The 12411-nt window shown below is 41.5% G+C and overlaps 1 protein-coding gene across 2 annotated transcripts in view; it reads left to right on the forward strand.

Moving 5' to 3' along the window:
* The window catches only part of Tek (TEK receptor tyrosine kinase), a 110786-nt gene that overhangs the window by 92265 nt on the left and 6110 nt on the right, over positions 1–12411 (forward strand). For both annotated transcript variants that reach the window (XM_031377864.1, XM_031377865.1), the window contains exons 17-21: positions 2930–3120; positions 3605–3718; positions 8733–8803; positions 9762–9802; positions 10670–10766. In XM_031377864.1, the coding sequence (XP_031233724.1) occupies positions 2930–3120; positions 3605–3718; positions 8733–8803; positions 9762–9802; positions 10670–10766 (514 nt within the window). The remainder of the gene's footprint in view (positions 1–2929; positions 3121–3604; positions 3719–8732; positions 8804–9761; positions 9803–10669; positions 10767–12411) is intronic.

Here is a 12411-nt window from a genome sequence, read left to right on the forward strand (position 1 = left end):
TGGTGTGGGACAGCAGTACATTTAAAAAAAAATCATCAGAGCTAGAGTAGTGGCTCAGACATTAAGACAACTGGCTCCTCTTGCAGAAGATCTGGGTTTGGTTTTGACACCCACATAGCAGGTCAGCGTCATTGGTCACTCCAGTTCCAGAGGGATTCTGATACCCTCAGCTGATCTTCATGGATACCTACACATAAACATATCAATACACAGTCTGGAGAGATGGCTCAGCAGTTAAGAACACTGGCTGCTCTTCCAGAGGTCTTAAGTTCAATTCCCAGCAACCCCATGGTGACTCATGCCCATCTGTAATGGGATCTGCTGCCCTCTTCTGGTGTGTCTGAAGAGAGCTACAGTGTACTCATATACATAAAATAAACAAATAAATCTTTTAAAAAACCACTTAAGCATATACAATATACTAAAGATTTAAAAACTTTTTCAGACAGCAACTGAAAATATGTCTTAAATTTTTTAAGTACTCTATTACATAACTATTTATGTCTCAAGAAAGTGTGCAAGAAAGCAGACTCATGCCAGAACTTAGATCTGCTTTTCTTATGACATATTTGGGATTCAGAGTGAAAAGATTTTTCTTTCTTTTTTCTTTCATTCTTCTGGCTGGTGAGAGGGTTAATAATTTATATTTTTCCACTTTTATTAGATTTTATTATATATTTATGTTTATATTTTTATATTGATTTTCTTTTTATTAACATCATGGCCTCTGTTTCCCCTCCCTCCTTTACTTTACTCTCAGTTCCTTCCCCCACCTCCCCTCTGTTCCCTCCGCCCTCATCCACTCATCCTCCATTTCACCCTAGAAAAGAATAGGCCTCTCATGGATCTCAACCAACCACGGGCCCCTCCCCTTGTATTGAGGCTGCCTGAGGCAACCCAGCAGGAGGAAAGCATTCCAAAAGCAGGCAGAACAGTCAGTAGCAGCCTCTGCTCCTACTAGAGTACTAGAAGAATAAGCTTCACAACTCTAACATGTGTAGAGGGCCTAGATCAGTCCCATGCAGACTCTCTGGATGTCAGTTTAGTCTCTGTGAGCCCCTGTGAACCCAGATTGGTTGGTTCTATGGGTTTTCTTGTGATGTCCTTGTCTCCTTTGGCTCCTACAATCTTCATTCCCAAATTTAAATTTCTTAAATCCATTTGATTTTTTAGCATGATGATTTGGACACACACACACACACACACACACACACACACACACACATGCACAAGCACATGTATATATACACAAGGAAATCATTTTTTTTTTTTACTGTTTTCTTGGGGGATATTTTTTCTTTTCCTTTTTCTTCTCTTATACACTACATCCCTACTGAAGTTTCCCTTCCTTCCATTTCTCCCAACCCTTTCACATTCTCTTCCTCAGATCCTCAGATCTGTTCCTCCTATTTCCCTTATGAGAGAAGAGAGAGGAGAGAGAGAGAGAGAGAGAGAGAGAAAGAGAGAGAGAGAGAGAGAGAGAGAGAGAGAGAGAGAGAGAGAGAGAGAGAGAGAGAGACTCCAGGGATATCAACTGAACATGGCATAGCAATTACAATAAGACTAGGTATCATATCAAGAATGGACAAGGCAACCCACAAAAGGAAAAGAGTCCCAAGTGCAGGCAAAAGAGTCAGGGAGACTCCCCACTCCTACTGTTAGGAGTCCCACAAGAACATCAACCCACACAATCAAAATGTATATACAGAGGACCTAGCTCAGACCCGTGGAGAGTCTGCAATTGTCACTTTAGTCTCTGTGAGACCCTATGAGCCCAGGTCAGTTGATTCTGTGGGCTGTGTTCTTGTGATGTTCTTAATTCTGGCTCCTATAATTCTTCCTCCCTTTCGTCAGCAGGGTCCCCTGCTTCTGCCTAGTGTTTGGCTATGGGTCTCTATATCTGCTCTCATCAGTTGCTGGATGAAGCCTCTCTGGTTACAACTGGGTTAGGCATTGATCTATGAGTATAGCAGAGCATCATTAGGATTGGTAGGATAAATAGTAAAAATGGCATTCCTACCAAAAGTAAACTACAGATTCAATACATCAGTATTGCCATTAAAATCCTCATCAAAATTTCAACACAATTCTTTCCACTATTTTTTAACAGTAAGGAAAATAATTTCGTATAAAACCAAAACAATGAGACAGACTTCCTTTAGGAACCGTATTGCTTTATTTTATTCTTCTAAAATTCAAGTTTTTGATGTCTTTAAGCAAAATATAATTTGAAAACCTAGATCCCTGCTAGGCAGTTGTCTAGTGAGTACTTGGTTACTTGGTGTGGTTTTAGGGAGAAAGAAGGGCAGGGGCATTTAGTCATTGGTTTACTGTTGCTAGAGACCAAAGTGATGTTCCTAGCTTATGTTAGCTTTTTGATGAATATTGAATAAGGTTAAAGGGACTCTGATGAAGGTGTCCCAGGGAGGAGGATGCTTCGATTGTCTTGTCCTGATGCTATGGAAGTACGTCAGGAATAGGAGGTGCGTTCACATTTGGTAGCAACGAAGGAGTGAAAAAGAAAGACTGTGAGTTCAGGGCTGGTCCCTTGAGAGCCACAGCTCTCTAAAGTCAGAATCCCTCATCTCCCTCCTGTCCCCAGCATTATGACTAGATGTGTATCTTTTGATCAAAATGAAGTTTGAAAGCCAATCTCCAATATCAGAACACATCCTGAAGATTCCCGAGCTGTTCAATCAGGATAAGACGACTCTCTCTCCTTTTTTTTTATTTTATTTTATTTTATTTATTTTTTGGTTTTTCGAGACAGGGTTTCTCTGTATAGCTCTGGCTATCCTGGAACTCACTCTGTAGACCAGGCTGGCCTCGAACTCAGAAATCCACGTGCCTCTGCCTCCCAAGTGCTGGGATTAAAGGCATGCGCCACCACTGCCCAGCAAGACGACTCTCTCTTATCCCTTCCCCACAGGCTACCTGTACCTAGCTATTGAGTATGCCCCGCATGGAAACCTCCTAGACTTCCTGCGTAAGAGCCGAGTGCTAGAGACAGATCCTGCTTTTGCCATCGCCAACAGCACAGCTTCCACACTGTCCTCCCAGCAGCTTCTTCATTTTGCTGCAGATGTGGCCCGGGGGATGGACTACTTGAGCCAAAAACAGGTTTGTTCTTAGAACCTTGCTTTGGACATCTTTCTGTTGAGTTCCTTCTGAAGGGCTCTAATGTGTTTTGACAGTTTTCCATGATCTCTTCTTTGATTTCTTTTTTAGTCTCCCTGAGTTAAGAAACTGATACTGTTCCACCCCCAGAGAAAGGATTTAATCCCCAATACTGACATAATATTTCTTCAGAGGATTTAAAAGCATGTGTTTAGTGAAGTACCCTGATCTTATCATACTGAGGTTTACCTGTAAATAAGGTCAACAGCAGAGGCTCATTACTGTGGAAAGCCTTATACTTCCTCACAACCATAAAATAATTCTTTCAAGATGTGAGGAGTCTCTTGACAGAACCTACTATCTGTGGAGATGCGCTTTAAGGGAGCTGAATTCTGAAGACTTTGTTAAAGGTCTCTCCATGGTGTCGATTCTTGAGTATCCTCTACCAAGTGTTACACTGAAGATCTATAATTCTTTAAAATTTTAGTTTATCCACAGGGACCTGGCTGCCAGAAACATTTTAGTTGGTGAAAACTACATAGCCAAGATAGCAGATTTTGGATTGTCACGAGGTCAAGAAGTATATGTGAAAAAGACAATGGTAAGTTCCAGACACAGAGGACCTCCTAGTCCCACTAGAATGTCATTGCTCTGGCTGACTGACACATCTGGCATAGATAGTGTGTGGCCTGGTAGTCTTTCACATTTGGTTCTAACATGATACTGTTGTCACTGTGGACATACACAATTGGCCCCCTTAGGAGTGTCTTGGTCTTGTTGACTAAACAATTTTAAAGTGGTCCCAGAAGGGAACCCAAGGATGGGTGTTAGGAGTCACTTGGAAGGTGTTAGAGGAAGGAGAGAAAAAGTCACATCTTAATTGAGTACAAGTAACACCTTAGACAAGGTGGGCACTCTGAGGAAAAGGATCGGGTATATAGAGCTTTGGGTTTTTGTGTGATTTTTATTGAACAGGGCAGGAAATTGCCCTCCTCTAAGTTAACGTGGCTTTTGGGAATGTAAGTAACACAGCTACCTGTCAGGAAGTATGCAACCCTATAATTTATTTGGTTAAGCCTGGTGGTCAGCTCAGAGTGGCTCCAGGTGGGCTAGAGCTAAGGAACTAGCTAAGCTGGAGATAACAACTGGCTTCATTTACTATCACCACTTCACCTTAAGCTTTGGGGCCTGTGTAAAGCTCTCCCATTGGTTCATCTTCACCTGGCAATTTGTTGCAGGCAGTGGCTGGGTCTTCACTATTCACTGAAAAGTGAGTGTGGGACAATAAGTTACATGGAGCTTAGAGATTTCCTAAGTTAGTGCTTGATCTCTGCCTTTTATTAAAAACAATAACAACAACAAAACCCCTCATCTATCAGATGTGTCTCAAAGGAAGCTGACAGAGGCTGTTCATATATCCCAAGGGTACTTGGGAAGTAGGTGACTGAAGAACCCTTTATCCTCTCAGTCCTGACCAGCATCCCCCCATCACCATCTTGTTTTGCAAGTAAAGAGGCCTCATCATGTGTAGCTATGCAACTGAACGAAGCCTAGTGCTCAGTGTTCTGTCTGTATCCAGTCTAGGCCTGATGAGTTTCCAGTCCCTGCTTCTAAACAACAAATGGGGCAGGGAAACAAAAAAAAAAAAAACCTTAGGAACCCATGATGAAAGTGTGTTGTCACTAGATTCTTCCATTCCTCTCTGTGTTCTACCCTCGAAACTCTGACCCACCCTGTACCCAGCTATTAGCTGTTGGCATCTTAATTGATTGATCAAAAACCAATTGGTGACAAGGACCTTTAGCATTTGGGCACACAGATTCCTGATTGAATCAAAGCATTAGAACCAATCTCTAACACCTCCCACCTTCATTTTCTCTATCTTTAGTTTTTAAAGTAATACAGTAAGTCTAATTAGTGCTGCCTGAATGAACATGTGTAGCCACCCAGCAGAGCATGGACAACTTAACAGCATACATTCTGCTAAAGAGAAATGGCTGTCCTCCACAGGATGCCATGGACTTCCAATAGCTCCCCAGCTGAAAATGGAGCTTCTCCCATCCATGCCAGAACACTGACAGGCTTGATTGTGTGCAGACCTCTTCCTGGAAATCATAGTACCATGAATTCATGAGTATAAAGCCCCTAGCATGTCTAGAAAACAGCGTTTGACAGAAGCCCTCCCATCCTTTGACTTAAGTTCTTCCCAGTGTATCTTTCACAGAGTTCTCCAAGCCTTCTGATTTATAAATATCCCAGCCATGGGCTTTTGAGCAGATTTACAGTATTGGGCATGAATTTCCTCCTTTGTCATAAGACTCAAATCCAATTAGAAAGCAGTTAGTCACCCCCACAGCCCTGTCACTATTGCTTCAATTGATATCTCTTATTGGCTGGTCAGTATTATAGCACACGCAGGCTCTATGCCTGGGTAAGTCCATTGATGCTTTTCACCTGCAATCAGCCTTTGTATTACCTTTCAGTGATATGAAAACTACCCAGCTGGGAAGTTCTCGGCTTAGTTCTAGCTGTATTTCTCTATGTCCTACAACTAAAATGTGCTGTGTCTTCATCAATAGGGTTTTTTAGTCTAGCTGTGGGGGAGGAGCAAGCAAGAACAATGGCAATATCCTACGTTGTTTTAGGGGTGTCTAGAACTTTCCTGATCAGTGACTCATAGGGAGGCATCCCATGCTTGTATGAAGATCCTTTTTTAATAACCTTCTGGGGAGAGCATTGTCCACCCATGAAAGGTGACTCCATTCAAAAATCCTTTTGAATTATATATTTAAATTATCTTGCATAATAGCATGTTTCCATAACAATTTTAGTTAACTTGATCCTGTCCCCCATTTCCTATTGTTGCTTACTCCTCACACTCTGTTTTCTTCCCTTCTGTTTTTATAACCACATGGGTCCAGCTCTCCCCTCCACATCTGAAGGCTTTTTCCTGTCCCACTTGCATGTGCCAGTTTTAGCTTCCTGTCCTGTATAGACACACCAAATTAAATACACAAATCTAAAAATTCATAGATAGAATCCAGGTGTTTACCTTTCTGAGTATATTATTTTTTCTTAACCCTCATAGGTAGTTCCACTGTTGAAAGCATTACTATAAACTATACTAGGCAATTTAGTGTTAACTATTACTAACAGACAACAGCCATCACCTCACTGATTTATTATGAGGCCATTTATAATAATAGTTGGTTCAGGGATAACATGTTAAGACTTAGTCAGTACTTTCAGCAAAAGCCCTCAGATAAACATAGAAATAGCAATTACAACAGCTCAGTGCCCAAGGTACAGGAACACATGTGTGGAGGAGCACAGAGAACACTCCCTGAACCAACCCTGAGGGTAGTCATGTAGGGTCTTTTGGAGGAGGTCAGCTCCTAAGTTAACATAGTGAATGTTGATTAGATATTGGATATGAAGATGAACTGAAAGAGCTGGATAATGGGGCCAATATAGAAGTCTGGAATCAAAGGAGAACATTAAGATTTGGGAGGATGATATAGTACAACAAGGAAGGTGAGTTCAAGTTCAAGGTTTGAGGAGGCATCAGGGATAGGATCTTGAAGCTCTGTGAACTCCAGGCAAGGGCTTTGAAACTCAGGTAAGGACTTGTGATCCTAGATCATGGATGCTAATAATTGTATTTTAAAGAGAAGTCCCACATCTGTAAATTAATTATTCCAAACAATCATCCTGTATAGAGAACAGGACATCAGAGGGTGAGTTCTACTAGGTAGAACAGTCACTGAAGAGGGTGCTATCATCAGGCAGTGGCTGAATCAGGTGGCAGGGAGAATGAAAGTGGATGAAGTCCAAAGAAGTCAAATACAGAAAGTGTGAATGCACATATGGAACCTTGGCAGTCTGAAGGCCAAAGCCTACGGGGTTGTGGGGTTGGGGGGAGGGTGGGGAAAGCAGCAGCTACAACTGTACTTTCCATTTTATGGCTGTGATGCAAGAGTGAGCTAGAGGAACAGGTAGGGGATTTGGTCCCAGATTGACATAGAAAGAACGAACGTGTATGAGGGATGAGTAGGTGAGTAGGTAGATGGGAGGACCTTCTTGAACCTGAGCCTGAAATACAGAATCCCAGTTTGTGACTTACAGCCAGTCCACAAAGGACTGAGAGAGGACCACACACATAGAATCACCCTTGAGGAGATGGTCTTAGGAAGGGCAGCCTGTTAAAATATCTGCAAAAGCAGGTTGAGGAAGATCCCCAAAGTCTTTCTGATTTTACAGGCTAAAATGGCACTGTTGAAAGTTTGGGCATCTCTGGGAGGAGAAGAGGGAACAAAGGAGAAATCAGTCTCTTTAACGGTGAGCCGTGTAATGCCCAGTTGCATAGGAATCCTCCAAATAGTAAAGAATTTGAGGGAAGTAGGAACAAAGGTCCCCAATATCCAGGCTACCCCTCCTTTTACGCAGCCTGGACACAATATGACACTAAATGAGCTAAATAGTTTCCTTCCCTAGTGATCAAATGCTAATGAAAGCCCAGACACGCCCACCTCTGTTGAAAGGCTTTTATTTGCCTAGTGTAATTGTCTTCTCTTAGGCTTACAGCCTCTGTCTACCCACCTAGGCCTAGTCCTGGAAGCTTCCAGCCTCTGTACAATCTAATTTAGGTCTAGAATGTTTTCAGTGGCTGAGACTTATTGCCAAATAAGCTTACCTTTCTTGTTCTTTCTGATTTCTGGCTGGTTGGTTCAACTCAGGTGTTCTGGCTCACACTCCTCTCCAAGCTGGCTTCTTTCTCTGGGTCTCTCCTAAATTGCTCTGCTTGGCCTCATACTAACTTTGGCAATATGTTCTAATCTTCCAACTCATTCTCATTCTCTGGTTTGTTCTGTCTTCACCTGTGTCTAGCTTGTTCTCTCTATTCAACCTGTCTCTGTACAATGGTCCCTGTAAAATTGCCTCTTCCCCCCACCCCACCCCACCACCCCTTTGCATTGCTCCCTCAAGTAGCTTTCCTTTTCTCTCTATTCTCATGAGAGTTGGGCATATCCTATTCTGCAAATCTTTTTCTGCATCATCACTTTGTCACTCAATTAGACGTCAGTTTCAAACATGGGTGCTTCCTTCTACAAACTAACTTTAGCTTCATTGTTTGGGATTAAAGTTGTATACTAAGGGCATGTCGACAGTAATCCAGCCAGAGGGAATAAAGATGTGTGCTAAGGCTGAGCTCCACCACAACTAGAAACAGGGTTTTTTTCCTTTCAGTAAATAACACAATCATGGCATTCATGTGATCAAATGTCCTCTAAGGTGGTCTCTTTAACTCAGCCCTTGTCCCTATTGTCCCTTTCTTACTGTATAGCTACATTCTCAGTTTCTGGGCCTGTCCCCTATTTAGAAAACCTATGGGTGTCACTCCAAGCACAAGGTGATCAGATGAATAGCTGAATGGCTATGAAATGTGCACATTCACATAGACAGACTCCCTGGGGTAAGGCTTACACTGTTTGCATATCTTCGAATTTGAAAACATGGCTGTGGTTGGAAATTCACAAACTGAGTCTCTTGTGCCTATGTCTGTAATTCTAAACACAAGGTCTTCCCTAAGTGATGTCTCACTTTGTTCTCTCTAGGGAAGGCTCCCAGTGCGCTGGATGGCAATTGAGTCTCTGAACTATAGTGTCTATACAACCAACAGTGATGTGTAAGTAAGCACCTTGCCTCTAAGAATTTTTTTCTTAAACAAGTATCTATTTGGCAGACGTGCTAAAGAGAAGCAGGGGTACCTGGGATACTGTACACAGGCAATTCCACTGGCCTGCTCTCAGGGACCCAGCAGCTGCTTATGCCATGATCTGCCACTGCCACTAGGTGTGCCATGTGTGTGCAGCAGATAAAAGGAAGAAATAAACTAAAAGAAAACAAAGCTGCAGAACGGAAGTTTCCAGTGTAAAATCCCAAGTGTCAGGTTTGAGGGTGTCTTCTCCTATCACACACAGACTTTAGGTGTTGAAGTCATGACTTCTAAAGAGACAAAGTGTATAGGGGCATCCTCATGAGTCCATTCCCTGGACCTAGCATAGAGGAAGCAGCTTTGAATAGCTGTCCTAATGGTAGAGCCATGCCTTCTTACAGCCTGCAGTGGCAAGTCACTTGTACACTCTTGCAGGAGGAGAAAGTAAGGCCAGCAGGGAGGGAATGCTTGTCCCAGAATCCATATTTAGGGAGGAGACTACCCTGTCCCCATTGCAGCCAAGTGCATCATCTGGGTGTCTCCACTTTTGGAGGACTATGCTTAGGGGTCTCGTATCTTCAGTAGTTGATACTAACCATTCAAGTATCAGATGGCAGAGAAGGGTGTCCTTGCCCAGCTATCTGGTGTGGAATTCATTGTCTTCTACACTAGAGCCTTTCATTGACTGCTTACTCAGTTAAGGGGTTTGGAAAGGACAGTCACCCCACCCTCACCCCAACCCTAAAGCCCTCTACTAACCTAAGAGCCTAAGAGGAACTCATGCTGTGTGTCAGGTCTCACCCTAGAAAGCATATGATTAGCATTTCCTCTTCTGATAAAAGGTTTCTCACCAGGGTTTGGGGGGTCAGGGCAAAAACAAGTGGTCACCCTATTTGCTGATGACTTTTTTATATTATTTCTCCTGCAGATGGTCCTATGGTGTATTGCTCTGGGAGATTGTTAGCTTAGGTGAGTGTTTAATTTACCCACCAGGTGAAACAGTGGGCAAAGGGCATGGACCCTCCAGAGCCTCCTCATAACCCATTTCCACAGGACACCCTTTAATTTCTCCAATGGCAGCAGCAGGTGGGACCTGCAAATAGAGTGCTTCTGCAGCCAAGTACAACTGTCCACACTTCTGTTTCTAAACCGTGTATTAAAATCCTACTTAACACTAGGGCCTCGAGGCTGTGAGCTTCACTCTAAATTGTTTCTGCCTGTGCGTGAATGCCAAAGAGCAGTAACAAGCTACCCTTATAACTTTAAACGGATGTTACACAACCAATAAAAGCTGTATCCTGAAGGCCATTTAAATTCACGGGCAAAAACCCATACCCCAAACCAAATACTTCATGTATAACATGATAGTGGTTTTATAAATTACTATTTTAAAATTGCAAGCTGCTATTTTGAAAAGTAATGGGAGGTATTATATAGGATTTCCCTTCCTGTGAAGTTTTTCTACAATAGTGGATAGCTTTTCCAAATAAAGCTGTACAGTAACTGTTGTTGATAAAGTAGGAATGGCATAAATGCAGACTTTTAATATGAAAAATGAAATGTCATCAGTCCATGAGATGTGCTCTGCGTAGGAGACTTGGGGGAAATGAGAGGCACTGTCAGGAGTGAGGTCTTGGTGGGTCCCCTCCACTCAAGGAGTGGTAGTATTGTGGTGCGGTCAGTGATGAAGTCCAGCCTGGTACACAGTGAGGTTGTGGAGGGAGGCACTCAGAGTGCTTGCCCCCTATCTTCTCCCTCCTCGCTGCTTAGCACTGGGGCCGGAAACACAGCCTTCTGTGTCAGTGAGACTCATGGACCCTACTTCCTGTGTTCCAGGAGGCACCCCATACTGCGGCATGACATGCGCGGAACTCTATGAGAAGCTGCCTCAGGGCTACAGGCTGGAGAAGCCCCTGAACTGTGACGATGAGGTGTAAGTCAGACCTCACTCAGGTTATTTCATCTTTTCCTTTCCCCATGTGACTCTAACGGAGCCATCTTCGGATACAGTAGGACACCCACATTAAGATATCCCGTAGGTGAAGAAAAAGGAGCTTTCTGTTAGGAGGACCACTATGTGATGGGCAAGGAGCAGCAACTTTCCCTACTTACATCTAGGAGAGGGATTACGATATGGCTCTTGAGAAGGGTGGAGTGAAGAAGGACAAAGACAGAAGAGTGGAAAATACACAAAATTGTTCATGAAAAATGCAGTAGACTTTTTATTCAGGTTGGTGCAGAGATTTTAGAGTTACTCCATTAAGCAACAACTTGTTCTCATTTTTGCTTCTTTTGAGATTATTTTTCACAAGAAAGAACAACTAATGTCAGTGGAGCCTCCATTGCAGAACTAGCCAGTAGAAGTACCTAAGTGGAAAACTTTCAAGAGTGCTTGGTGATAGGTTGAACCAACAAGTAATTGTTCAGACTTCTAAGAAAGGAGGGGATGCTAATATTTCCTCTGGTACAAGAGGCATAAATATAGTCACCCTGGCAGACATAGATGATCAAGGGCCTCCAAGAGGATATGAATAAATTCTGGAATGAAGGCTGTAAAAACACAGTTGAATGAAAAAGATAAAAAAAAAACAATTCAGGCTATAGAAATGGAATTTTATAAAACAAGAATCTTTTTATTTTATTAAGTTTTATTGCATTATAATGAGAAAAGTTACATGATTTCAATTTGTTAACATTTAAAAACATATTTTAAGTAAATAGAATTAAATCACATTCTTCTTTTCTTTTTGTACCCCAGCTCCTCCCAGAGGCCCCCTCTTCAATACCTACAATATCTTTTTTTAATCATATTCATTAAAATTTATAAAATATAATAATAAAGATGAGTATTATAAAAGTTGTTTGATATAAAACAACAATCAATTTAACAGTCTTATGCAGATGTTTGTCTACAGCAATACTGAAAATACATACATTTTTCTCAATATAAATTTTAAATAACTCCAAATGTATTAACCGTATATTTCAAAATAATACATTGCTACTAATATTTTCTTAAATGAACATAAATAGATAAAGTGCTTTTGTTTGGTTAGTTGGCTTGTATTTAGTAGAGCTTAAAATTTTGGCTCTTACTATGGTAACTTGATACAAGAGTTATAAACGTCAAGCAAAGCATTCAGTCTTACTTTTTGTTGTTCTCTTACAAACCCCCTCCCAATTTAATTGTCTACATTTCTTTTGGGTATATAAATACTTTTAAAATATGTAAGCTGTTCTGAAAACCATAGTATAGTATAAAAACATGAAATAAACACTACTACTAATAGAGAGGCTGAGATAGGAGAAACAATATCTCAAGACCATTATGTTGTACATAGCAAGACACTATCACATACAAACAATCTGAAAGTGTATATAGATTGTACAATATTGGACCTATTTCTCCAGTTATCAAATTAGAGAGACCATTGGATGACAGAAAATAAATTTCTAATTCCTCATATTTTGGATTTCAGTCGATTAGGATATGTTGGTAATTTTCATATGAAGATATTAAGAAAAAATAATTGTTACTTCCTGTTGTTTTTGTTGTAAGAGGTGGAATTAGGTTTGTG

Source organism: Mastomys coucha, unplaced genomic scaffold (genome assembly GCF_008632895.1).
Source record: "Mastomys coucha isolate ucsf_1 unplaced genomic scaffold, UCSF_Mcou_1 pScaffold18, whole genome shotgun sequence".
Classification (NCBI taxonomy): Eukaryota; Metazoa; Chordata; class Mammalia; order Rodentia; family Muridae; genus Mastomys; species Mastomys coucha.